Source organism: Myotis daubentonii, chromosome 8 (assembly GCF_963259705.1).
Source record: "Myotis daubentonii chromosome 8, mMyoDau2.1, whole genome shotgun sequence".
Classification (NCBI taxonomy): Eukaryota; Metazoa; Chordata; class Mammalia; order Chiroptera; family Vespertilionidae; genus Myotis; species Myotis daubentonii.
Window position 1 is genome coordinate 13,322,832 of NC_081847.1, and position 27,537 is coordinate 13,350,368.

At 43.4% G+C, this 27,537-nt stretch overlaps 1 protein-coding gene across 3 annotated transcripts; it reads left to right on the forward strand.

Moving 5' to 3' along the window:
* Positions 1–155: 155 nt before the first annotated feature.
* ZNFX1 (zinc finger NFX1-type containing 1) lies at positions 156–27,456 on the forward strand. 3 transcript variants are annotated; one of them, XM_059705346.1, is made up of 15 exons: positions 171–293; positions 1,579–1,720; positions 2,435–2,549; positions 4,847–6,658; positions 11,269–11,400; positions 13,416–13,564; positions 14,198–14,347; positions 15,982–16,104; positions 17,549–17,794; positions 19,228–19,367; positions 20,608–20,762; positions 21,144–21,289; positions 22,575–22,685; positions 23,018–23,113; positions 23,996–27,456. In XM_059705346.1, exons 3-15 carry the CDS (start codon positions 2,462–2,464, stop codon positions 26,435–26,437), a joined length of 5,790 nt encoding a protein of 1,929 aa, XP_059561329.1. In that variant the 5' UTR covers positions 171–293; positions 1,579–1,720; positions 2,435–2,461; the 3' UTR covers positions 26,438–27,456. The 3 variants fall into 3 exon arrangements, with proteins under 3 accessions (XP_059561330.1, XP_059561329.1, XP_059561331.1); XM_059705348.1 differs by having other exon boundaries at positions 15,982–16,096; positions 17,544–17,794; XM_059705347.1 differs by lacking the exon at positions 1,579–1,720 and having other exon boundaries at positions 156–293.
* The last annotated feature ends 81 nt before the right edge of the window (positions 27,457–27,537 follow it).

Below are 27,537 nucleotides of genomic sequence, written 5' to 3' on the forward strand. Positions count from 1 at the left end.
CCGCCCCCCGCCGTGTCCTCCCCTCAGCCGCGCCCGGCCCAGGCGCGGCGGGGAGCTGAGGCGACGCCTGCCCGCCCCTGCTGTGCCTGAGGGCGGGGGAGCGGGCAGTGCCAGAGCCGCTCCTCCTCCTTCTCCTGGTCCTCGCGTCAGCCCGCCCGGCCTCCCCCTTCCTCCACCCCGTGTTTGTGAGGAAAGGAAACCGAAAGCGCAGCGCCGGGCGGAGTCGCAGACCTGCCAGGGTCAGCACCAGACCGCGGCGGCGGCGGCGGCGGCGAGAGGACGCGCTGTAGCGGGTGAGTGACCCCTGACCCGCGACCCGCGGCGCCCGCCTGGGCCACCCCGCCGCCGCCTCAGACCCTGGCGCCCCCGTTTCCCTTCTCAGCACCTGTCACTTCCCTGATCCCCCTTCCTCGCCGCCCCTGTCACTTCCATCACCCTCCTCAGCGCCCCCATCTTCCACCTCAGAGTCCCTGTCCCTTCTCCTCAGCTTCCCCGTCACCTCCATCCCCCGCCTCAGCCCCACGTTGGCCCCCCAGTCACCTCCTCTGCCCCCAGCGCCTCCATTAACCACCCAGTGCCCTCCGTCACCGCCTCCCACCCCCATCTCTGCCTACCACCCCCTTCATCTTCCTCAGGCATCACCATGTCTGCCCCCCATCCTCCACCAAGCACCCTCCACATCTGTACACCCCACCCCTGTTTCCAGGTCCCCCAGCACTTCAGCAGGCACCCCCAACTGAGCTCAGCCCCCTTCTTCCTGAGGCCCCATACTCGCCCACCTCGCCTGCCACTCCCTGCTTCAGCCCTGCCATGGCACCTTCCTCAGCCACCACACAGCCCCGGCTCTCCCTGACCCCATAGTCCCACCAGGACGAGGTGGGCCCCGGTGGCCCTGGAGACACCAGCACCCCCACCAGCACCCCCAGCACCCCCAAGCCCCGCTCTGGCCCCTTGTTTCAGCCTCTTTCACCCGCCCTGGCGTTGACCCTTCTATCAGTTGGTCCCTGTACCAGCTTGGCCATCACTGAGTCCCTTCTTCCTGCCCTTGAGGCCTGGACTCCCAAAGAAACCCACTGTGGTCTGCCTTTCTCCTAGCATTTCCTATTTCTGCCTGCTCCTCTCTCTCCCTGCCTTTCTTTTTTTCTCTTTTCTTTCATTTCTTTTATCCCAGAAAATTTCTGAGTTTCCATTTTAGTTTTTCTTTTTCCAACAAGAGGAAGAAAGCATTGTCCCCTCAGACAACTTTTTTAAAATGGAAAGTAAACTCTAAATATTGAACCTGCGTCACGAGAGCCAGGTTTGATGTGATGAAGCAGGAGATCACCAAAACTATTGCCAGCAGTTAGGAAAGGGACTCCTGTTGTTGCTGAGGATAAAAGCGACTCCTCGTAGAATAATGCCAAACCTGTCCACAGTTTTCAACCATGAATGTTTAAAAACTCAGGAAGAAAAAGACCGGCTCCAAAATCCCCTTGCTGAGGACCCTGAGCCACCAACTTTTTCCCTGGCCCCACCCCGCAGGATGTGCGTGATTGTGCTGAGAAGTTGCCTTAAACGGGCTTCCTCTTCCTCGTATAGGACCGCTCTTAAAAATTATCGCGGTAGTAGAGGAGGAGAAAAGTCCTGCAGATTTTTCTAGCTGGTGGAGGAAACATTCCACAGATGGAAACTTATCTTTTTCTTTCTTTTGATCCAGTTTGGCTGCATTCCAAAGAGTAGGGTAAGGGTTTACTGCTCTGTACTTACTTACAAACTGTAGAGAACTGTAAGCTATAGAATGCTGCTATGTAACATAAATGCTGAATAGTGTGAGACATACGTGGTTTTTGGCTTAACAAAAATACACTTCTGTCTGTCCTGGCAACAAGTATTTATCTGCTTTATAGAAGAGGAAATTGAAACCTAGCAACTGATTAAGTAATTGGGCCAAAGGCATAAACCAAACAGTAGTTTTGAATGGGAATTAACGACACTTCCTCTCCCTTAGAAAAGTACAGGGATAAAGAGAAGGGGTGGGGGTAATTTGAGCCTTTGAAATCATCTAAATTGTGAATTTAATGTTTTCATATCATAACTGGGTGTTTACAGAGTTGAACACTGTGTCCATGATTAAACTCTGTGTTTAGCCCGAGCTGGTTTGGCTCAGTGTATAGAGCGTCGCCCCAAGGACTGAAAGGTCCCAGGTTCAGTTCCCATCTGGAAGGCAACCTATAGATGTGTTTCTCTCTTTGTCTCTCCCCCTCCCTTCCACTCTCTCTAAAAACCAATGGAAAAATATCCTCAGGAGAGGATTAACAACAACAAACATAATGTGTTTAACTCTTAATTAACAAATCATTACAATGTAGAGACAGAAGGATTGGTTTAATGCTGTTCTGGGTTTTTCTGCTAGATGCTGTGTTTCAAGGGCACTAATTTCTCTTAACCTGTACAGATTTCCAGGTAACTTAAAGGAACGTGAATGCGGAGGAATTCAAGTGATTCAGTCATGGAGGACAGAAGACCTTGTCCGGATGTCAGGCCCAGGAATCCCCATACCAACCACAGAGGTGAGCAACGTTTTCTAATTAATGGGAAGGAAACTTGAGTTCTCTATGAATGAGCAGCAGGCCCACCTAAGATTGATTGTATCTCTCAAGTAAAGAATGGCTTATTTCTTAGCTACAGTATGATTGACTCTGAAAAACAAAATAGCCTTCCCCTTTCCGTAAGAGAGCTAATGAATGGGTGCACTTCAAAGATAGTGGTGAGTGTCAGAAGCGGGAATAACACTGGTTTAGAGCAGCACTGTCCAGTAGAAACATAATAGAAGCCAAAAATGTAATTTAAAAATTTTCAATCTCTCCCTCTCCCCTCCTCTCTGAAATCAATAAAAATATATTTTAAAAGAAAAACAGGAAATCCATTTTTAAAATTTAATACTAATTTAATAAAATTTAGTGATTTAGTACTTGTCTTATTTAAGCCAATATATTCAAATATCATTTTAGTATAATTGAATATATTTTTATTATCATGGTACTTTAATAATTTTAATGTTTTTATTTACCTCCCATATATTCAAGTATTATCATTTTAAGGTTTTATCAATATAAAAAATTTTAATGACATATTTAACTCTTTTTGGTATTAAGTCTTCAAAATCCCATTTATTATTTTACACATCTTAATTCAGACTAGCCACATTTAAGATGCATAATAGCCATACATAGCTAGTGATTATGAATTTGATAGCATGTGTCTGGAGCCTTAGCCACCAAAGCGAAGTTAGTTCCAAAAGCATTACTCTACCTCAATGGTGGTTCTATTTGCTCAGAACTTTCTAAAACAAAACAACCAAATGAATTTTGCTTTTCGCTAAACTTGTAATATGTCATCTGAGCTTAGCTGTGGAACAAATGAGGAAGAACTATAGAATTTTATTTTATGAGTGGTATGAATATTGAAATAATGAAAAACGGTACAATTTTCTGTTCTAGTTTTCTAATCAGATCAAAATATTAAAAGTGGGACTTTCTTCTGATATCCTGGAAGTTTGAAATCATAATTATAAAAATTTAGAGTTTAGTGGTATACAGTATTTATATTTTACCAAATATTCTTTTGTTTCACATTAAAATTTTCTCTATAAAGTGCAAAATAAGAAAAAGTACATAAATGGATTTTGCATCTGATGTCATTAAGTGGAACTATCATTTTGAATATAATGTGCATTTGAAATTTTTATAGTATTTTTTATCATCAAATTATTGTATACAGTCTAATTTTTTGTTTGTTTTTAAAATCTCCAAGTCATTCTGCTAAGTTGGATCAACTCCAGAATCAGTTTTAGAGAAAAGGAAAGTGAAAAAAACTGGACATGGGTATGTGGGCCAAGGTCACTTATGAGATGTGTGGCAGATCAAGGGAGACAAGTTAAGCTTCATCCACTGGGTGATGTTAGCTTTCCCACGTATACTGGGTGTGTCACCTCCCTCCCCACTCTCTCTTTTCTGAGAGTTGGTAATAGGTAAATACTTTGTAAATGAACTTGTGCTGGAGAAAGGAGGAAAACTTGAGTTTCATTTTTTAGTTTCCTTTACTGTCTATTAGTTAGCTCAAAAACATCTTAGTAAGGAAAGTCCCATCTTCCTCTTTTCTATCTGATGCTGGGCAAAGTTTAAGAAACATTTCCTTTTATAACTTCATCTCCTTTGATGCCTGTGTTGCCTATAGTATAATTATTTCATGGCAGAACCAGTGGCTCTAAAAACCAATAGAGTAGGCCAACTGAAAATTATTACTAGTGTTACTAGTTATAATTAACATTAATAAGAGCTTTTTATATAACAGGTACTACACTATACTAAGCATCTTGAACATTTAATCTTTACAACAACCCAGATACTGAAGCTTAGAGAAATTATGCAACTTGATAATATAGTGAGGAAGTACCCAGGTAAAGATTTGAACCAGGTCCATTTGGCTCTGAAACTCATGTGCTGACTATTGTTTGGTACTGGCAAGAAACTAGAAACAATGAGCTGATCTTTTTGATGCTCTGAAATAATCCCAATTTGTAAAGATTAAATTATATACTGCATACATTTATTTTTTAGCATGTATTAGGCAGTCAACAAATGTTTATTCCTTTTCCCTTTTGCACCCTGTGGAAAAAAACAATATTTTTATAATATATACAGCAACATAATAACTGTTTTTACATTCAGCACATGACTTATTTCTCTCCAAATAAAACCAAAGCTCCTTGGATGTTTGGGAAAATAAGAACATGTGCATTGTTGTCCTACAACAATTTCCTCGCACCTTTATTTTTATGCTTAACTACTATTCCCATTGTGTTTAGGGCCTATGGATGGTGAATTACCACCAAGAGCTAGAAATCAGGCCAATAATCCACCAGCCAATGCTCTCAGAGGAGGAGCCAACCAACTGGGAAGGCATCCTAGGGCCAACAACCAACTTGGTCCTTATTGGCAAAGAGAAGAGCTTAGGTTTGCGGCCATGGGAAGGAACCCACATCCAGAAAGGAGGAACCGTAGGGGACGTGCCAATGATGAACCTAGAGGCCAAAGACATGGTCAGGAGAATGACGCCAGACAGAGAAATGGCAGTCAGGAGGAAAGGAACCGCAGACCACCATGGTCTGATGAAAACTTCCAGCAGTGGCGAGTCCCTCACCAGAAGCCTACAGAACAGCCACAGCAGGTGAAGAAACTGGGCTATAAGTTCCTAGAAAGTCTTCTGCAGAAAGACCCTTCTGAGGTGGTCATCACACTTGCCACAAGTTTAGGACTGAAGGAGCTTCTGTCTCATTCTTTTATGAAACCCAACTTCCTTGAGCTCATTTGTCAGGTTCTTCGGAAGGCTTGCAGTTCCAGAATGGATCGCCAGAGTATTCTCCATGTCCTGGGCATATTGAAGAATTCAAAATTCCTCAAAGTCTGCCTGCCAGCTTATGTGGTAGGGATGATCACTGAACCCATCCCTGACATTCGAAACCAGTATCCAGAACACATTAGCAACATTATCTCCCTCATCCAGGACCTCATAAGTGTCTTCCCTGCCAGTTCTGTGCAGGAAACTTCCATGCTCATTTCCCTCCTGCCAGCTTCTCTTAATGCTCTGAGAGCCTCTGGTGTTGACATAGAAGAAGAGACTGAGAAGAACCTGGAAAAGGTACAGGCCATCATCCAACATTTGCAGGAAAAGAGGCGAGAGGACACTTTAAGAGAAGATACCTACACTTTAGTACAGCCCAAGGCAGAAGACAATGTTGATAGCTACCGGACCATGCCCATTTACCCTACATACAATGAGGTGCACTTGGATGAGAAACCATTCCTTCGCCCCAACATCATTTCTGGAAAATATGAGAGCACTGCTGTCTATCTGGATACTCACTTCCGACTACTTCGAGAAGATTTTGTCAGGCCCCTACGAGAAGGCATTTTGGAACTTCTCCAAAGCTTTGAAGACCAAGGCCTGAGGAAGAGAAAGTTTGATGACATTCGAATCTACTTTGATACCAGGATTATCAGCCCTGTATGTGCATCATCAGGCATTGTCTATAAGGTACAGTTTGACACAAAACCACTAAAGTTTGTTCGCTGGCAGAATTCCAAGCGATTGCTCTATGGGTCCTTGGTGTGCATGTCCAAGGACAATTTTGAGACATTTCTTTTTGCCACAGTGTCTAACCGGGAGCAGGAGGATCTCTACCAAGGATTTGTCCAGCTCTCCTTCAATGAGCAGAGCCAACAGCTGCTAGCAGAGGTCCAGCCCTCTGACTCTTTCCTAATGGTGGAGACAACCGCATATTTTGAGGCCTATAGGCATGTCCTGGAAGGACTCCAGGAGATCCAACAGGAAGATGTCCCCTTCCAGAGAAACATTGTGGAATGTGACTCTCATGTGAAGGAGCCAAGGTACTTGCTAATGGGAGGCAGATACGATTTCACTCCCTTAATAAAGACTCCCTCAGACACCGGGGAAGCCCTGAGGAATGCTGAGGGCTTGAGATATCTCAGAGTTAATGTCTTAGACCCTAGACAATGGCCCTCCAAAGAAGCCCTGAAGCTGGATGACTCCCAGATGGAAGCTTTGCAGTTTGCTCTCACAAGGGAACTGGCTATTATTCAAGGACCTCCTGGAACAGGTAAGAGAATTTTTCAGAGCACATGTCATCTACCTTAGGAGATAGGGAAGGAAGGCTTGACTTTAGGTTTCTAGAATGTCTTGGTTAGAAACGTTCCCATGAGTGGATGAAGGGGATAAATGGTGATAGAAGGAGATTTGATTTGGGATGGTGAATGCAAAATACAGTATACTTATAATGAATTATAAAATTGTACACCGGGAACCTACATAATTTTATTAACCAATGTCACATCAATAACTTCAATTAAAGAAAAAAAAGAAATGTTCTCATGAAATGGACATCAAATTTGTTTATAAAATTACTGCTTGTTATGGTGATTTTCCAGTGGGGACCCATTGGCATTCATAGTAATAAACCCAAATTGCAAGATTAGAAAAGACTGTTAGGGGTCAAACTTCAGAAGATACATTACCTCTGCTTCATCAAAGGCTATATTAATTTGTTTGATTTCTAATTAAATATCAAGTACAGCAGGTCTTCGTATAATGTTATTTCATTCAACATCATTTTGTTGTTTATTTATTTTAAATATATTTTATTGATTTTTTTACAGAGATGAAGGGAAAGAGATAGAGAGTTAGAAACATCGATGAGAGAGAAACATCGATCAGCTGCCTCCTGCACACCTCCTACTGGGGATGTGCCCACAACCAAGGTACATGCCCTTGACCGGAATCGAACCTGGGACCCTTGAGTCTGACGCTCTATCCACTGAGCCAAACCAGTTACGGCTATTTATTTATTTTAAAAAATATATTTTTCAGAGAGGAAGGGAAAGTGAGAGAAATATCAGTGATGAGGTCAACACTCAGCTACTATATATCCTAGTGACCCGGTGCATGGATTCATGCACATTGAAAAGAAATTAATTAGAAGATGGCTGGTGGGACTGGGTGAGACGGGCCAGACATGCCCTGGAGCCAACCTCCCACACTCCCTTCACAGCATCTGTGGAGTGAGCGGGGTCCCTCCGGCAGGTGGGGTCCCTCGGCCTGGCCTGCAGGGATCAGGCCAAAACTGGCTCTCTGACATTTCCCAAGGGGTCCCAGAGTGCAAGAGGGCACTCTGCAAAGTTGCTGTCCTATAGGGTGTGGAATGCAAACGCAAGTATGCAGTAAACCAGATTCGGGCCAACAGTACCCCAGCAACAACATAACCATGGCCAAAGGTGGAATCACATGGCCCTGCAGGAATCAGGCTCCCTCCTCTCTGGTTACAGGGTGTCTCACCCGAGAACCACCACTGCCAAGTCACTGCAGCTTGACAGTTCCTGCATCAAGCATCTGCCCCCTGGTGGTCAGTGTGAGTCATAGCAACCAGCCAGATGGTCAGACACTTAGCGTATTAGCCTTTATATATACAGATGTCAGCCAAGCTGTTATAACATTGATGAGGGAAAAAATTGATTCCCAGCCAGGGCCACTGTGGAGTTTGCATAGTCTCCCCATGTCTGTGGGTTTTCTTCAGGGACTCCATATTTCTCCCACATCCCAGAGATGTACACTTGAGATGAAGTGGCATGTCTGCATTGTCCCAGTCCGAGTGAGTGTGTGTGAGTGTGCCCTATAATGGAAGGGCTTCCTGTCCAAGGTGAGTTCCATCTTGCACCCTGAGCTGCCAGGATTGGCTCCAGCTACCCCTGGCCCTGAACTGGAATCAATGGGTTGGAGAATAATTCTCTTACTAATTTTTTAAAAACCTTTATTTTTTATTTTAATATGTTTTATTGATTTTTTTTACAGAGAGGAAGGGAGAAGGAGAGTTAGAAACATCGATGAGAGAGAATGAGAAAGAGAAACATCGATCAGCTGCCTCCTGCACACCCCCTACTGGGGATGTGCCTGCAACCAAAGTACATGCCCTTGACCAGAATTGAACCTGGAACCCTTCAGTCTGCAAGCTGACGCTCTATCCACGAGCCAAACTGGTTAGGGCTCTTACTAATTTTTATTAATCTTTCTTAAATATATGTGTAGCTCACATTTCAATGTTTAATAATAGGAGTATTTTGGGTCTTTATTTAGAAGTTGGTGTTGTTTTTCTGATCAAAATTAATGCCATAGAAACTTATTCTTGTTTTTATCAGTTAGCCTATGGGAAAATTGGTTTTGTTATATGTTATTTCACTTAAAGACTCAGTTTCTAAGAACCTATCAACAAGTGAAGACTTAACTGTACATAATAATGGCCTATGTGCCAAGTACTGTTTCACATCCATTATATATGTTAACTCATTCAACATCATTTTGTTATTATTTTTATTTACTTTTATTTATTTTTTTTTATTTTTTTTGCTTTCAGAGAGGAAGGGAGAGGGAAAGAGATAAGAAACATCAATGATGAGAGAGAATCGTTGATCAGCTGCCTCCTCACAATAACTCAGTGAGGCAGAAACCATTCCATTTTACAGATGAAAAGCTAAGGCAAAGAAAGCTTGAATAATTTGTTGAAGCTCACACAGATAGTGACAGACCTAGAATTTGATGTCAGGCATTTTGGTTCTAGAGTCATGGTTCTCATGAAAATATACCTCCCTATACCCTTTTCCCCTACTAATCCTACTCTGGCTTGATAACTACTATTAGTAGTTTAATGTGTATCTTTCCATTATTGGTCTATAATCTATACCAGTGATAGTGAACCTATGACACATGAACTCATTTTTTTGGTTGATTTTTCTTTGTTAAATGGCATTTAAATATATAAATCTTTGTTTTACTATGGTTGCAAATATAAAAAAATTTCTATATGTGACACGGCACCAGAGTTAAGTTAGGGTTTTTCAAAATGCTGACATGCCAAGCTCAAAAGGTTCGCCATCACTGATTACATCAGTGCTGCGATAAGTATCCATGTGTCTATATCTGTGTGTTCGTCTTTTGGTACTCTGTTTATTATTTCTGTAATTTTTTCCCCTAAAGTGGGAATTCACATTAAAAGTTATACTAGGTATTGCTAAATTACCCTCCCAAAAGGATATACAAAAACAACACACACAAAAAAAAACAGTGATAAATTAAAATTTATCACTTTAAAAAACAGTGATAAATTAATAGAAACTCATGATAAAAAAGTAATGTAAAAGAAGGAAAGGTCTTTCTAATAAGAAACACTATATAATGAAAAATATGCATAATTAAAGTGTTGTTTTGAGGATTTAAAAAAACAAGTATCAGTTTGTACTCTCACCAAGATTGAATTAATGTTCCATTTCCTTACATCCTTTTTTGCTGATCAGCAGTTTTTGCTCATCTGTGAGGTTAAAAATTTGGCACATTATTAATTGTAATCTTATGTTTTAATTAAAAAATGATTCAAACGTTTTAAAAAATCCCTGTCCTCCTACCACCTTGCCCATTCCCTTCTATAAAGTAAACAATGTTATCTTCCTGTGTATCCTTCCAAAGATATTCTTATGAATATTCAAGCAAACGCATACTTATATTTATTTCCCTCCACTTTTTTTGTTGTTGTTAATCCTCACTCAAGGATATTTGTTCCATTGATTTTTTTAGAGCGAGTTGCGGGGGGGGGGGGGGGGGGGGCAGGGAGACAGAGAAACGTGGACAAGAGAGAGAGACATTGATTGGTTGCCTCCTGCACGCACCCCTACTGGAGCTGGGGAACCTGCAACCCATGGCCTTTACCGGAAATTGAACCCTCAGACCACTGAGCAACCGGCCAGGTCTATATGTTTTCTTGATACCATGTTTTTCTCATTTCCCACATTTATGATTTTACATTTGTTTGTATGAGGTCTCAAGGGTCTGAGAAAATAATAGCCATGGCTGTTGTACTCTATTTTATTTTTTTCTCCAATTCAATGCCTGCCACTGTTAGGCATTCAGTACATATTATTAGAATGGGGTGGGGTTTCAGAGAGGAAGAAAAAATTGTTACTTATCATGCTATACTGAAACCTTTGATTTTCTTGTATCTCTTCCTCCTCTGAGTTTTTTGAGGACAATGGCTGCTTCCTCTACTTGACACTATGTAAAAATTTAGCTGTTTGTAGACTTAATTAACTATTGGACATTTGCTGATAAACCCACAACTGTAACTCCATTGTTGATTTCTGGTTTTCCCTCCTATTACAAAGGGAAGTCCACTGTGGTATATTAAAAGCATTTCTAAATAATTTGCCACATGAGATTGGAAACAAATTATATGTCCATCAATAGGGAACTGGCTAAAAATTATCTTGCAGCTGTGAGAAACAAAAAGAGGGAGGATTCTTGTTATGTGTTGATAGAGAACTACCTCCAAGATTAAATGAAAGACGTAGAACAGTGATAATAGTCTGCTACTATTTGTATTAAAAAAAAAGAAAGGGGGAAGGCTGGAAAATAACTCTATTCATATTTGTTTATATATGCATCGAATGACAAGAAACTGGTAACATTGGTTGCTTTTAGGAGGAAGTGGGTAGCTGGGGGATGGAAGAACAAGAGGGCTTTTTATAATATGCTCATTTGTGCTTCTTGGATTTTAAGCCATCTCAGTTTATTACCTTAAATAAAATAATAATAATAACGATTTTTTAAAATTAACTACTCCTTTTAGTAAGTCTCCAAGTTTTCTAATTTTCCTTTTTTCTTATTTTCTAGGCAAAACCTATGTGGGTTTAAAAATTGTTCAAGCCCTTCTTACCAATGAGAATGTTTGGCAAATTAGCCTCCAGAAGTTCCCCATCTTGGTTGTGTGTTATACTAATCATGCTTTGGATCAGTTTTTGGAAGGTAATGTCTCTGCAAAATTGGTCTCTATCAAAACATTTATCGTTGAACCATTAGCAACTTTAGTAGCTTTCTATTGCTCTTTGAATAAAGTCCACAGTACTAACCATGTGTGTCATCTGCTCCAGCCTGACTCTGAATCTCATCTCCTACCTCTTCCCATTGTTTTCAATGCCTTGAATCCCTCAGCTTCTTCCTCGGTCCGTTTTGTTCCCCTTGCTTAGAATGCATTTTTTCTCTTTACCTCTCTCTCCGTCTTAATCCCATCCAGCCTGGCTGGCTCAATATTCATTCTTCAGTTTCACCTTAAATCTCTCTTCAGGTGCACTTTAATATTGCCCCAAGCCAAGGTTAAGTTTCCTTTTGTATTTTTTCTTCAGAGATTTAGCACATACCTAACCATTTATTTATTTATTTATTTTTAATATATTTTATTGATTTTTTTTTACAGAGAGGAAGAGAGAGGGATAGAGAGAAACATCGATGAGAGAGAGACATCGATCAGCTGCCTCCTGCACACCTCCTACTGGGGATGTGCCTGCAACCAAGGTACATGCCCTTGACCAGAATTGAACCTGGGACCTTTCAGTCTTCAGACCGATGCCCCATCCACTGAGCCAAACCAGCCAGGGCCCTAACCATTTATTTTTATGTGGCTCTACCCTAGACTGTAAACATCGTGAGGGCTGGTCCTATTTCTTGCTATATTCACAGATCCTGGCACAATCTAGGCACTGAAAAAAATACTAACTGCATTAATGAATGAATAAGTATGTTTTTCCTTTTGTTTAGAATATTATTTTCTGAATTCTCCTGTATCTTCCTTTCACCTAAATTAAATCTTCCTTATTCTTTCTTTTTATTTTTATGTTTTTATTTCAGAGAGGAAGGGAGAGGGAGAGAGAGATAGAATCATCAATGATGAGAGAGAGTCATTGATCGGCTGCCTCCTGCATGCCCCACACTGAGGATTGAGCCCGCAACCTGGGCATGTGCCCTGACCAGGAATCCAACTGTGACCTCCTGGTTCATAGGTCAGTGCTCAACCACTGGGTCACACCAGCCAGGCAAATCTTCCTTATTCTTGGATTCTCAGTTTAAATATTAGATCCTCAAGAATTAGATCCCTACCTCATCCAAACTAGGTAAGGTCCCCTGTTACGTATGTACACATCATATATTTATAGTAACTACCGTATTTTCACTATAGTGATAAGTGGTTTAATGTGTATATTGTCTCTCAGACTGTGAGACATGATAACAAATTAGAAATGGAGTCTGTGTTTTCACTGCTATATATATCTTCAGAACCTAGCATATGTCTGATGCATAGTAAGCAAGCAGTAAATATATGTAGGGTGAATTATAGAGAACATTTACTAAGAGCTTACTTTATGCCAGTCCCTGTATAGGAGCTATAAAGATATTCTTTAGTTTGTACAGATTAGCCTTATAAAGGAAGTATTACTGTTTTCAAATCACAGATGAAGAAACTGAGGCTCAAGTTAAGTAACTTGCCCCAGGTTACATAGTAATAAATTGTGGAGCCAATAAGTTGAGTTCTCAATTGTCTGATTCTAAAGCCTGTGCTTGCTTCTTTTTTTTTTTTAATAGATCTTTTATTGATTTTTTACAGAGAGGAAGGGAGAGGGATAGAGAGTTAGAAACATCGATCAGCTGCCTCCTGCACACCTCCTATTAAGGATGTGCTGGCAACCAAGGTATATGCCCTTGACCAGAATCGAACCCAGGACCCCTCAGTCCGCAGGCCAACACTCTATCCACCGAGCCAAACAGGTTAGGGCTAAAGCCTGTGCTCTTAAGCACCACACTTTACTGCTGTGCAGATCATATAATCTCTGGGGCCATCTTGCTCATTAATGGGGTAGATTTCCTGTAAGCACCAGTTTGTTCCCTAATAGACCAGCTGACACAACACCCCAAACACTTACCTTTCTCATTGGAGAGAATCCAGCATAACTTCTCTCAACTCTACTGTGCTTCACCATTCTCCACAGGTATCTATAAGTGTCAGAAGCCCAGTATCGTGCGGGTAGGTGGAAGGAGCAGCAGTGACATCTTGAAGCAGTTTACGCTGAGGGAGCTGAGGAACAAGCGGGAATTCCGCCGAAATCTCCCCATGCATCTCCGGAGGGCCTACATGAGTGTAAGTCCCAGCTGTGGATATTGGAGGTAGCTCAAAGGGGAACTAAACAAGATAGCATTGGCTTTCTGGGTAGACAGTCCAAAGCAGATAGAGGCTCCACAAAGCTGTGAAGGACCCAAGTTTATTCCAGCATTACCTTCTGCTAATTCTGTGGTGTGACCTTAACCCTTATAATCCGAGGTGGAGACAAGGCAATAAAGGGAATGCTGCCCCCTCCCAACTCCTGCAGGGCTTCATGCTGATTCCCCCAAACTACCCACAGCACTTCTACTTACAGCCTATTAACCATCTTCTAGCTGGTCAGCCACGCGCCCAGCTAAAACTCTGAGTTTTTACTGAGGGGGGAAAAAAGAAGTCTCTCACAGTATCCTTGGCCTATATTTCTAATGTATTTGTTTCCTTACTGATTGGTAGGAGTCTTTTAGACCAGCGGTTGCCAACCTTTGGTCCGCGGACCACTGGTTGGCGACCGCTGTTTTAGACAATTTAGATACTAAACCTTTTGTTTTAAGACCACAGAATAGTTATTCTCTCTTCTTGCTGTTCCTGTGTTAGCTTTGTTTTCCCTCAAGGCAGGGACTGAGTTTGGGGGATGATACTTCCTCTTCATTTCTTTACCACTGTTCTTGGCAGATCATGACACAAATGAAGGAGTCAGAACAAGAGCTGCATATAGGGGCCCGGACTCTGGAGTGCACCATGCGTGGCGTATTACGGGAACAGTACCTGGAGAAGTACATTTCCTCTGAGCACTGGAAAAGCCTGATGAGTGGACCCACACAGGTAGAGGTCATCTTGGGGAGTACAAGCATCTGTCTTGACTCAGTACTTGGAAGGAGCCTTCAGCAGAAGCAGCAGTCCAAAGCATTAGCTGTTTGATAATCTGATGCTGCCATGTTAGAAGTTCCGTTTCATGAGGAAAGACAGCTGAGTATACTAGTCAAGAACAAGACTGTGGAGCTAGCATTCTGGGTTGGAATCCTGGTTTTGCTCTGAGCAAGGTTCTTGATTTTTTTCTGTGCCTGTTTGCTCAGTTATAAAGTGGGGATAATAATATCAAATTGAACCATATGAAATTGCCATTTTGTAAATTTGGCTTGCAAAAGTGGAGTTTCTTACAGGATTTTTATTTAGATAAACAAGTTAATACTTGTAAACCTCTTAATGAGTGTGCTATAAATGCTTGTTAAATGAAATATCATAACAAGACAACCTAGCCCATGTAGAGAGCCTGGGGTCAGCAGACTTCAGTCACACAGACTGATTATGTGGCTTGGTCTCAGATAAGGATAGTAATGTCTGCCTTCAAAAATGTTATGTGAAGTAGCTAACACAGTCTGTGTACAGTGGCTGGCCAGGAATCTAGGGAGATGGTGCTTCTACTAGTATTATTAATGGGTTGGTGGATTTCAGGGTTACAAACCCAAAAGCCTAAAGGGGTCCATTAGGTACTAAAAAATGACTGAAGCAGGTTAGATGTGAGGCATTGGGAAGTAGAGAGGATTGTGGCAAACTGGAAAAGGGGTGGCAGCAACCCATTTCCAGCCCATTTGTTGCCATTTAGGAATACAGCCTTGTTGCTGCCATAGCTCCTGATTTTGTCAAGAGAGGCAGGATTTTTTTTTTAATCACATATATGAGGGTTTATTCCAGTATTGCTGGCAGTATGGGAAAGTAGCAGGTCATCCACAAAAATCTGCTCTGCAGCCCCCCACAAGCCAGCTGCTTATATAGGGTAGGTCAAGGATTACATGGGGAAATAGGGATTATAGGAATGGGGAAGTAGGCAATGTGGGGTGGGACTCCATTGTTTGAGCAAGAAGATTCTTAATCACCGAAACTGGTTTGGCTCAGTGGATAGAGCGTCGGCCTGCGGACTGAAGGGTCCCGGGTTCGATTCCGGTCAAGGGCATGTACCTGGGTTGCAGGCACTTCCCCAGTGGGGGATGTGCAGGAGGCAGCTGATCGATGTTTCTCTCTCATCGATGTTTCTGACTCTCTGTCTCTCTCCCTTCCTCTCTGTAAAAAATCAATAAAATATATATATTAAAAAAAAAGAAGATTCTTAATCTTTCCATGATAATAGGCAGTTCTGGAATGAGAATGGACCAAATTCCAAAGTTGACTTCCAGGTCCTAGGGACGTACAACTCCCTGCCAGGTCAGAATATCCTTTCTTTTGCAACAGCATGGATGGACCTGGAGAGTATTATGCTAATAATAATAATAAGTGAAATAAGCCAGTCTAGAGGCAGGAAATTTTTATTTTTAAAATTCTATGCAAGTCATAGTAAATGATCCAGTTGCCAATTTGCAGCCTCTGAATTTTAAGGAAATTACTTTCTATCCATCAAGGAGAACTTTACTTCACACTGGTTGTCATCGAATTCTCATGACTGGTCGTTCTTCCTTCCTCAGGATAGTGAATGGGTTTGCTTCCAAGGCTGGAAGCATTCCATGATGCTGGAGTGGCTGGGTCTGGGTGTCGTTTCTTTCACCCAAAGTGTTGCTCCAGCGGGACCTGAAAATACAGGTAAGTGTGTGTCTACCTAGAATCACATCGTAAGGTGGAATTTGGTAAAGAACAGAAGAGCAGAACTTGGAAGTAATACCTAGGATATGTAAAGAGCTTTAATTAATCAGAAAAGAGAAAGAATAGCTTAGTAGGAAAATAGATAAAACACTTTGAACAGGCACATCACAAAATAGGAGGAAATCCTAATAGTAAACATATGAGAGTTGCTCATTAGAAACTAGAGAAATTAAAACCACAATGAAGTACTATTATGCCACCAGATTGGAAAAAATTTTAAAGCTGTATATAACCACGCAGATAAGAATGTGAAGCAGTGGGAGCTCTGATATACTGCTAGTGGGGATAGTAGTCGGTATACCACTTTATGATACTGGAAAAACAAAGAACTCAAGTGTCTATCCACATTTGTACAGTGGATGCTGCTGATCAATTATAGTCTGTTCAGATAGTGAAATACTGTACAATACTGAAAAGGAATTAGAGAATATAAGGCAACATATGAATCTCAAAAACATGCTGAATGAAAAAGGCAAGGGAAAAGATACAATATGATTTCCGATAGTGCTCAAAAAAGTCAAGACTAGACAATGTTATAGAGGTGTATATATACATTATATGGGGTGGGGCAAAAGTATATTTATAGTTGTGAGTACACAAAACAGTTTATTTCTGTATTTATGAATTATTGTATTACTTTCTGTATGAACAACTGTAAACCCACTTTTGCCCCTCCCTGTATGTGGCAAAGATTTTTCTTGTTAACACTCACCTGAGGATATGTTTTCCGTTGCTTGTCAGAGAGAGTAGAAGGGATGTAGGGAAGGGGACAGAGAGAAACATTGATATGGTTGCCTCCTGCACGTGCCTCACAACGGGTGGGGAGGAAACCCACAATCCAGGTATGTGCCCTTGACTAGGAATCAAACCTGTGACCCTTTAGTGTGCAAGTTGATGCTCTAACCACTGAGCAAACCAGCCAGGGCTAAAGATATCATTTAAAGGGGAAAATGAGTATTATAAAATTGTAACAGCCCTGGCTGGTTTGGCTCAGTGGATAGTGTTGGCCTGCGGACTGAAGGGTCCCGGTTCAATTCCAGTCAAGGGCACATACCTGGGTGGCGGGCTCACTCCCCAATAGTGGGCGTGCAGGAGGCAGCCAATCAATGATTCTCTCTCATCCTTGGTTTCTTATCTCTCTCTCTCTCTCCCTCTCCCTTCCTCTCTGAAATCAATAAAAATATATTTTTAAAAAATTGTAACAAAAAAGTATGTAAAGAAACCTAAGTCTTCATCTCCTCTCATTCCTCCCAGTGTCCCTCCCTAGAGGTAACCACTTAAATCCCTTTGAGAATGTCTTCATCCATTTAAACTCTTGTTGGTGCCCTCTTTCATCCTTTGGCTCCAAGAGGTCTTCATCCTTGTCCTGCCTGTTTTTCTCTCTTAGCCCAGGCAGAAGGGGATGAGGAGGAGGAGGAAGGAGAAGAGGAGGGTTCTCTGATTGAGATTGCAGAGGAGGCTGACCTGATTCAAGCAGACCGGGTGATTGAGGAGGAAGAGGTGGCGAGACCCCGGCGGCGGAAGAAGGAAGAGAATGGGGCGGTCCAGGAATTGGCTAAATTGCTTCTGGCCACGAGGATAGAAAACAGTGGCCCTGGGACAGCAGCTGGGCAGGAGCAAGCTGCAGGAGAGTGGGAGGTAAACTCACTTCCCTTAAAGTCCTCACCATGGGAAATGGGAGTTCAGTTATTACTGCCTGGCAGGTGGGGGTTAGACTCTCCTGAAATCGGCCTGAGAACATCTGTTCTGATCAGAAAGGCAGCCCCTTTTTTCCACCCACTTTTATTGCAGTGTATTCACCTCATCCTCACAATTAGCTGAATTTACCCCTTTTACAACCATACCCTAGTACAGGATACGTCTAATTCCCACGAATATAAAGAGTATGGCCCTTCAGAGGGGCCCTGGCAAGAAATACCAATTTAAACAGTCAAGTGCTTTCCTTGAACTTCCAGAAAAAATGCAGCACATGTGGGTCAGATCAAATACTTTTATGGTCTTAGTATTTGATGCTTCCATGGGTGTTATCTTCTACAAACTAGAAACTACAAACAAGTCTGAACATGCATTAAGATTTTAGCGGACTTAAGTAAGATGGAATGAAACAAGCCATACAGGGATGGAATACTTCACCCTGGAACCTGATATTTCTCTTACAGCCAGAATAGTGTGAACACCCAGAAACCCACACACGGACTCTCCCTCTGCTCTTTCCTGTGGTCGAACCCGGGTCCTCAACATTTAGCATGCGTTACTGTGACAGTGGAGGACTGGGTATTCAAAATAACATTTTCTGAAACCCACTGTTGGTTTAAAGGATTTTCGGGGGTAACTTTGGATGCAATTTTCACTGGTCTGATGGCTTTGAACCTGATCGCTTAGTTCAGTTCAACATCACTGTATATGATGGGTGGAGTCATCATCCCAGTACTTTGAAATGTGGATTGGGCATCTCTCTGCCATGTGGCCTCAGGAGTTTGTTTGGTTTTGAAGTGGGACAAGGTCCATAATATTGTGACATTTGTCTCGCATGCCAGAGTCACATCCATGGGAGAGCACTTTCTCCTAAATGGTGCCTTTAACCCACTGCTTACAGGCACTATCATGATAAGTACAGGAGGCTCTGTATAGTTTTTAACAAGAAAAACTCATCTCCACTACTATAATGACACAACTTTTAGGAATGAGAAACAAACTGGTCAAAAGATGTTCAGTGAAACTAGTGCCAGCACTATTCTAAGTGCTTTCCATGTGTTACTCCTTTAGTCAATCCAACAACCCTGCGACCCTATTTTATAGAAGCGATGCTGAGGCTCATAGAGGTTCAGTAACTTACTCTAAGTCCAGCAACTAATAAGAGGTAGATGGGGCTTTGAATCCAGGCACCCTGGTCCCAGAGTCCTCATCTAGCCACTCAGCAATGGAATATCTGTTGAGAGAGTGTGAGACACTTAAAGAAGTTAATTAGAGGAGGCAGCCCCTTTTTTTATGTGCTGTGACCCACACCTATGGCTTAGAACAGGGCCCACCTCTGCTGAGATGGTGACTCTGGCTGGTATTGATGTCTATAGACCCAGCGTAGCCAGAAAAAGAAAATGAAGAAGAAAATGAAGTATGAGCTTCGCAAACTGAACACCATGACTGAGGCTGAGGCCAATGAAATCCAGGATGTTTGGCAGCTGGACCTGAATTCTCGCTGGCAGCTTTATAGGTACTGTGCCCAACTCTCACCTCCCCCAGCCACCCATGTATTTCCCCAGGAGGTTCCTTTTCTTTCCTAGAATATAACGCCCCCCAGATCTTCAACAATGTTAATTAATGATAGATTGAGCCGCCCCACTGAGCTGAATGCTGGAGATGCAGCCATGAGATAAAAGACACTTGACTCTACCTCCTCATGGAGTTTAGAGTCTATCCAAGGATACAAATTAGTTAATTCCACAAAAAGTTCAAATGGGCATAAACACTTAAAGAAAAGAGCCAGGGGTGCTAATAATATTATGTGGGATCTGGGCTGGTCTTAGGTTTTCAAGAAAGTGACATTGGAGGCAAGATCTGAAAGAGGAGTAGGTATTTATAAGGCCAATGGGGAAGTGGGAGCAGATGAGATTTTGGGGACCTCATGGGTAAAGGTCTTGAGACGGGAGGGAACATCTGTTTGAGAAATTGAAAAAGACAGCCAGTATGGCTGTGGCTTGCAGAAAGAAATGGAAAGTCAAGTCAAAGAGGTGGACGGAGGCCTGACAATGCATGCCTCATAGGGCTAAGGTGAGGAGCAAGGCTTTTATCTATTGGAAGATTTTTTTCTTTTTTAGTTAACCCTCACTTGATACTTTGCTTTTTTTTTTTTTTTTTTTTGGAGAGAGAGTGGAAAGGAGGGGAGAGACAAGGAGAGAGAAACATCAGTGTGAAAGAGACACATCAATTGGTTGCCTCCCGCTTATGCCCCAACCAGGGCCAGGGATCAGCCTGCAACCGAGGCACATGCCCTTGACAGGGACCGGACCCAGGACCCTTCCCGCTATATCCTCTGAGCCAAACTGGCTAGGGCCCCATTGGAAGATTTTACAGCAGAGTAGTGACATGATCTGTTTTACTTGTAAAAGAAGACTGGAGAATTGGGGAGGGGAGAAGACTCAGCTAAGGATGGGGTAGGAAGAATTTGGAGAAATAATTCTTGAAACTTTTGAAGTCCCTTACTCTATTCCCAATATTTAACCTCTGTTCTTTAACTCCTGACTAAATACATGTCTCTACACATCTTTCTGTTGGGCATTTTAGACGCTTGGGCCCATGCACATCTGGGTCTCTCCTTTCTTTCTCTCTATGGCCTGCCTGTAAGCTCCTCAGTGGTCTAGGTTCCACTTCTAACACAGGGCACACTAAAGGGAGTTACTCCACCTTCTCAAAGAGTATGCAGCTCCCTCTACCTGTTTCTTCATATTCTTCAGGCTGTGGCTACAGAAGTACCAGGCTGACACCCGCCGAAAGATCCTCAACTATGAGCACCACTACCGCACATCAGCAGAGAGAATGGCTGAGCTGAGACTCCAGGAAGACCTGCACATTCTGAAAGATGCCCAGGTCATAGGAATGACAACCACAGGTAAGAGAACTTGAGGAAATTTACCTGCTCCAGCCATTCCCTCCTGGTGCCAAGCTTCTGTCAGATAATCTACGGCAGGTAAAGGAAGCTTCTCTAGTAGGTTAGAAGAAAATACCATGAAAAGCTATTGAAAGCAAGCACACTGTATTTAAGGAACTGAGTGTGAAATTCACCTACTTGCTCCTGTTGCGTTTAGAATCCCAGCAATGACCAACGTGGGTATAATGCGCTGGTGACCATCCAGCAGCACTTGTTCTCTCATACAGTAGCCACCACAGCCCTGGATGAATGTGAGGGCTCAGTTGTCACAGACCCAGAAACCCAGTGGCCTGGTGGGTCCAGTACATCATCTCAGAGGAGCCTCTTTTTTCTCTTGAACAGGTGCTGCCAAATATCGCCAGATTCTGCAGAAGGTAGAGCCTCGGATTGTCATTGTGGAAGAGGCTGCTGAAGTCCTTGAGGCCCACACCATTGCCACGTTGAGCAAAGCTTGCCAGCACCTCATTCTGATTGGGGACCACCAGCAGGTAGGGCAGTGGAATCAATCAGGAAGACACGCTGGCCTCTGCTTCACCGGTTCTCAAGCCTCTTAATGGCTTTCTGCGATTCTTCTTCTCCTTACCTCTCATGTTCAATCTAGAGTAGGTACTGTTAGATTTGTGGTATAGTCTAGAGCAGCGGTTCTGAACCTGTGGGTCGCGACCCCTTTGGGGGTCGAACAACCCTTTCACAGGGGTCGCCTAAGACCACTGGCAAACACATATATAATTACATATTGTTTTTGTGATTAATCACTGTGCTTTAATTATGTTCAATTTGTAACAATGAAAATATATCCTGCATATCAGATAATTTCATTATGATTCATAACAGTAGCAAAATTACAGTTATGAAGTAGCAACGAAAATAATTTCATGGTTGGGGGTCACCACAACATGAGGAACTGTATTAAAGGGTCGCGGCATTAGGAAGATTGAGAACCACTGTTCTAGAGGTTCCATTTCATCTGTTCCCTCTGCTATTTATCCATCATGGCCTTTTTTTTTTTTTTTTTTTTTTTCAGCGGGGAAGGGAGAGAGAGAGATAGAAGCATCAATGATGAGAGAGAATCATTGATCGGCTGCCTCCTGCATGCCCTACACTGGGGATCGAGCCCGCAACCCAGGCATGTGCCCTTGACCAGAATCGAACCTGGGACCCTCAGTCCGCAGGCCGACGCTCTATCCACTGAGCCAAACCAGCTAGGGCAATCATCATGGCCTTTTAAGTGGACTATTGTAATACCATATTTCCTGTCCCCCTGCTTCCATTTTTGCCACCCTCTAACCCATTCTTAATAAAGCTGCTGTGAATTTTTTTTTTAAAGTAAATCAGATCATGTCACTCCCAGCTCAAAACTCTCCTGTGGTTTCTCATTACATTTAATATAAAAATCAAGCTTCTTAAAGTGGCCTACAGTATTCTCAGGGTTCAGCCTGCTTCTCCGACTTCACCTTATATCACCATCTCATTGTGTACCCACCCCCTATCTGCTCCCTCTCATGGCTTGCTTTTCGAATGAGTGGCAACCTCTTCCATTCTGACATCAACTCAAATGTCACTGTACAGAGAGGCCTAGCTAAAGAGCCTGTAACCCTCGGCACTTTGTCCTTCGTGGCCCTGGTCACTCTTTATCCTTAGCCTGCCAGCACCTAGAGCAGTGCCTGGCACATAGAAGGCATTTAAAAAACATTTGATGGGTGGGTGGGTGGATGGATAGATGGATGAAATAAGTTTTCAGTAGAGAATTCTCAGCTATGTTTCTTTTTTCAGCTGCGCCCCAGTGCCAATGTGTATGATCTGGCCAAGAATTTCAACCTTGAAGTGTCCCTCTTTGAACGGCTGGTGAAAGTAAACATTCCCTTTGTCCGTCTGAATTACCAGGTGAGAAGCCGGGCCTCTGTTATTATGAATTGTCTAGGAGAAGGCTCCTGGAAGCCTTCCAACAGCCAGTAAGAAAGTTCTCATAAAAATAAAACTGCTTTAGTGATGAAATGACTCTCAAACTTACTTTGTTTTCTGTTTTAAGTATCGCAATCGCAAAATCAACCCATGTTGAGTGTGTGTTGGATGAAGGAGCTGTTTACATTCTGCTCTTTTCTCCCTATTATTATTTTCAAATGTTGCTTCCCCTGATTTTCCACCAGTAACCTAGTCTTTAGAAAACTGCATTTATTCTCTGCCCATGTCCTAATGATATACATGTCTTGTTTCAGCACCGCATGCGCCCTGAAATTGCCCGACTTTTGACACCCCACATTTACCAGGATCTAGAGAATCATCCCTCTGTTCTCAAATATGAGAAGATTAAGGTGAGTCTATCCTACCTAATCTGCTGCTGTCAGCGACCTAGGAGGCTATATTTTCCTCAGATTGAATAAGGACTTTTAGAAGGGAATAGAGCCAGCTTTATAAAAAGCTGGTTTTTAAAAGGAGGAATATTATAGAATTGGAGAATACAGACCTGGGTTTTGAATCATAGCTCTGCCAGTTCGTAGTTGTGTAACATTTTAGCAAGTTATATACCAATTCTGAATATTAGGGTATTCTGTACAAGGAGAATGACTGCTGCCTTATTACATTTTTGGATTGAAGGAGAGAAGATATATAAAGCAATCAGCATACTAGAGTGCTCATAAATAATCTGTCTCATCTTCTTCATCATAGCTGCTGCTTATTCCCTAAACTATAATGGTTGGATTGTGTGTGGCCATTATAAATATTAATATCAAATAAGTATCTTGAAAACTAAAATTAGGCATAAATTCTTTATCCATTTCACTGTCAATACCCCCAAAACAGAGCACATGGTGACTACAGGATTAAAGATTGTGGTACCGCCCTAACCGGTTTGGCTCAGTGGATGGAGCGTCGGCCTGGGGACTGAAGGGTCCCAGGTTCGATTCCGGTCAAGGGCATGTACCTTGGCTGCGGGCACATCCCCAGTGGGGGGTATGCAGGAGGCAGCTGATTGATGTTTCTCGCTCATCGATGTTTCTAACTCTCTATCCCTCTTCCTTACTCTCTGTAAAAAATCAATAAAATATATATTTTTTTAAAAAAGATAGTGGTACCGAGTATACAAAAGGCTCTCAAGGTCTCTCGAACAGGGTCAATAGCCAACGAATGTGAAAATAGAAAGAGAAAACTGCTATGTGAGAACTTTCTAACATGTCACTTTTTCTCCTTTCCAGGGGGTCGCTTCTAACCTTTTCTTTATAGAACACAACTTTCCTGAACAGGAAATCCAAGAAGGCAAAAGCCACCAAAACCAGCACGAGGCTCACTTTGTGGTGGAGCTGTGCAAGTACTTCCTGTGCCAGGAATACCTGCCCTCCCAGATTACCATCCTCACCACTTACACTGGGCAGCTGTTCTGTCTGCGCAAACTCATGCCAGCTAAGACATTTGCTGGTGTCAAGGTCCACGTGGTGGACAAATACCAAGGGGAAGAGAACGACATCATCATCCTCTCACTAGTGCGGAGCAACCAGGAGGGCAAGGTAGGTTTTCTCCAGATACCCAACCGCATCTGTGTGGCCCTGTCCCGCGCCAAGAAGGGGATGTACTGTATTGGAAACATGCAGATGATGGCCAAAGTACCTTTGTGGAGCAAGATCATCCATACCCTTCGAGAGAACAATGAAATAGGCCAAGCACTCCAGCTGTGCTGCCAGAACCACCCCGATACCCACACTTTAGTATCCAAAGCTTCTGACTTCCAAAAAGTTCCAGAAGGAGGCTGTAGTCTCCCCTGTGAGTTCCGACTGGGCTGTGGACATGTCTGCACCCGTGCCTGCCACCCCTATGACTCCTTGCACAAGGAGTTCCAGTGTATGAAGCCATGCCAGAAGGTCATCTGCCAAGACGGGCATCGATGCCCCCTTGTTTGCTTCCAAGAATGTCAGCCTTGTCAAGTGAAGGTGCCCAAAATCATTCTTCGGTGTGGCCATGAACAAATGGTCCCTTGTTCCATGCCTGAGTCAGAATTCTGCTGCCAAGAGCCTTGCCCCAAAGTTCTGAAATGTGGGCACAGATGCAGCCACCCATGTGGTGAACTTTGTGTGCAGTTGTGTTCAGAAATGGTCACCGTGAAACTCAAGTGTGGGCACAATCAACAGGTGAAGTGTGGTAATGTAGAAGACCTCAAGTATGGCCTACCAGTCAAGTGCACCACCAAGTGTGGCACCATCTTGGATTGTGGGCATCCTTGCCCTGGCTCTTGCCACAACTGCTTTGAAGGCCGCTTTCATGAGCGCTGTCAGAAGGCCTGCAAGCGACTGCTCATCTGTTCACACAAGTGCCAGGAGCCATGCATTGGCGAGTGCCCACCCTGCCAGCGGACCTGTCAGAACCGCTGTGTCCACAGCCAGTGCAAGAAGAAATGTGGGGAACTGTGTAGCCCCTGCGTGGAACCCTGTGTTTGGCGCTGCCAGCATTACAAGTGCACCAAGCTCTGCTCTGAGCCCTGCAACCGACCCCCATGCTACGTGCCTTGCACTAAGCTGCTGGCTTGTGGCCACCCCTGCATTGGTTTGTGTGGAGAGCCGTGTCCTACAAAGTGCCGTGTCTGCCACCAGGAGGAAGTCACCCAAATTTTCTTTGGCTCTGAGGATGAGCCTGATGCCCGCTTTGTGCAACTGGAAGACTGCAGCCACATATTTGAGGTTCAAGCCCTGGATCGCTACATGGATGAGCATAAGGATGATGAAGTTGCCATCAGATTGAAGGTCTGCCCTATGTGCCAGGTACCCATTCGCAAAAACCTGAGGTATGGAACCAGCATCAAACAGCGGCTGGAAGAGATTGAAATAGTCAAAGAAAAGATCCAGGGCTCAGCAGGGGAAATTGCAATCAGCCGGGAACGACTTCAGGCCCTGCTAGAGAGGAAGAGCCTCCTTCAGCATCTGCTTCCCGAAGACTTCCTGATGTTGATGGAGAAGCTAGCCCAGAAAAATCTGTCAGTGAAGGACTTGGGCCTTGTTGAGAATTACATCAGCTTCTATGACCACTTGGCTGGACTGTTGGATTCCCTGAAAAAGGTGCATTCCTCAGAACAAAGAAAAGTGAGGACTCGACTAGACCAGGTCCATGAGTGGCTAGCCAAGAAGCGTTTGAGCTTCACAAGCCAGGAATTGGATGACCTCCAAAGTGAAATCCAGAGGCTCACATACCTGGTGAACCTCCTGACCCGCTGCAAGATGGCAGAGGGGAGAGTGAGCAGTACTGTAGCAGAAGAGATCTGGAGTGTCCGCAAGATCCTTGAGGGAACATGTAAGTTCACCCAGGATGATGAACAGCTTGTGCAGAAAAAAATGGAAGCTCTCAAAGCCACCCTTCCCTGCTCTGGCCTAGGCATCTCAGAGAAAGAGCGTGTACAGATCGTCAAAGCCATCGGTTTACCTCGTGGCCACTGGTTCAAGTGTCCCAATGGCCACATCTATGCGATTGGCGATTGTGGGGGAGCCATGCAGAGGGGCATGTGTCCTGAATGTAAGGAAGTGATTGGGGGCATAAATCATACTCTGGAAAGGAGTAACCAGCTTGCTTCTGAGATGGATGGAGCCGAGCATGCTGCTTGGTCTGACACGGCCAACAACCTGATGAACTTTGAGGAGATCCAGAGGATGATGTAGGAAGATGGCCTTTTGCCCTGGCCACTCTGAGGCTAGGATTAGCTATGAAGAAACTGAAGTTTGTATTTTATTTTCCTTTTCTTTTAGCACCTACTTAAGGATCCACTTTTAGGGCTTGCCCCCATTTTTATCTACATTAATCCCTGCGCTAGAGCAAGCACTTTACCTCCAGAACTGAGAGCAAATTTAACACTTGTCTCTTTCTCTCCTGCAAGTTAGTGGACTCCCTGGAGCATATTTGGGGCTTCCACTAGGGCTACATAGTGGCCTCTCTGGCTCCCGACTTGGTCAGATGTTTTTCCTGCAGTGTTCCAGGGGCACAGAGTGTACGCTCAGTGAAGCAGACTCATTCTAAGTGCCAGGCCTTAACTTGCAGACTAACTCTCATTCTAATAAACAGAGGCCCAGAGGAGTTCTTTATGAACTTCTTATTCTTTCAAGGAGCACAAGAATCCCTCCTGCCCTTCTCAGGCCCCCTCACTGCAGGAGTTGGAGGCATGCGATAAGACAAAGACTTTACTGGCTAATGCTGACCCAGTTACATATTCACTGAGTTGGAAAAGTGTGACTACCCACAGCTGGAGGCTTATTCAAGCAGCCCAGGCTAACTAAGGAGTGATCCCTTTCCTATGACTTGCACTTTGGGATGGTGGAGGTTTCTTTGCCCGAACCAGGAAAGTTTCAGTAGCAGTGCTGGTTCCCCAGGGTCCACAGTGTAACTAAGTTCACATTTGGTACCAGCACCTATCCAAAGTGTGGCCCTTCATCCCAACATCTATTGCAGCTTTTGCCTGAGCAGGGTTAGCATGCCAGCAGCTTCTGCAGGCCCCAGACCCATGTCAGAAACCAGCCCCCCAGGCTTGCCCTGTGCATACATAGTCCCTCAGTCTAGTGTTCCTTAGAACTGACACTTAGGCATCTCAGGTCTTTCTACATCTCTTTCCTATGTATGCATTTCCTTTTTTGTCTTTACTATGCACTTTAGCCTATAATTCTAATTAATAAAAACAATTGCAAGAGATCAGTGGTCTGTTTGTCCTCAACTGTTAGAAGCAGCTCAGGTGGCTTGAGACAGAGAAGATGGGAATAGAGGCACTTTT

Excerpts from the sequence above, each read along its gene's own strand:
- ZNFX1 (XM_059705347.1), top strand. The coding sequence starts at position 2,462 with ATGCGGAGGAATTCAAGTGATTCAGTCATGGAGGACAGAAGACCTTGT. Across the intron at positions 13,565-14,197 it reads TCCGGAGGGCCTACATGAGT|ATCATGACACAAATGAAGGA; the intron begins GTAAGTCCCAGC and ends TGTTCTTGGCAG. Across the intron at positions 23,114-23,995 it reads TCAAATATGAGAAGATTAAG|GGGGTCGCTTCTAACCTTTT; the intron begins GTGAGTCTATCC and ends TCTCCTTTCCAG.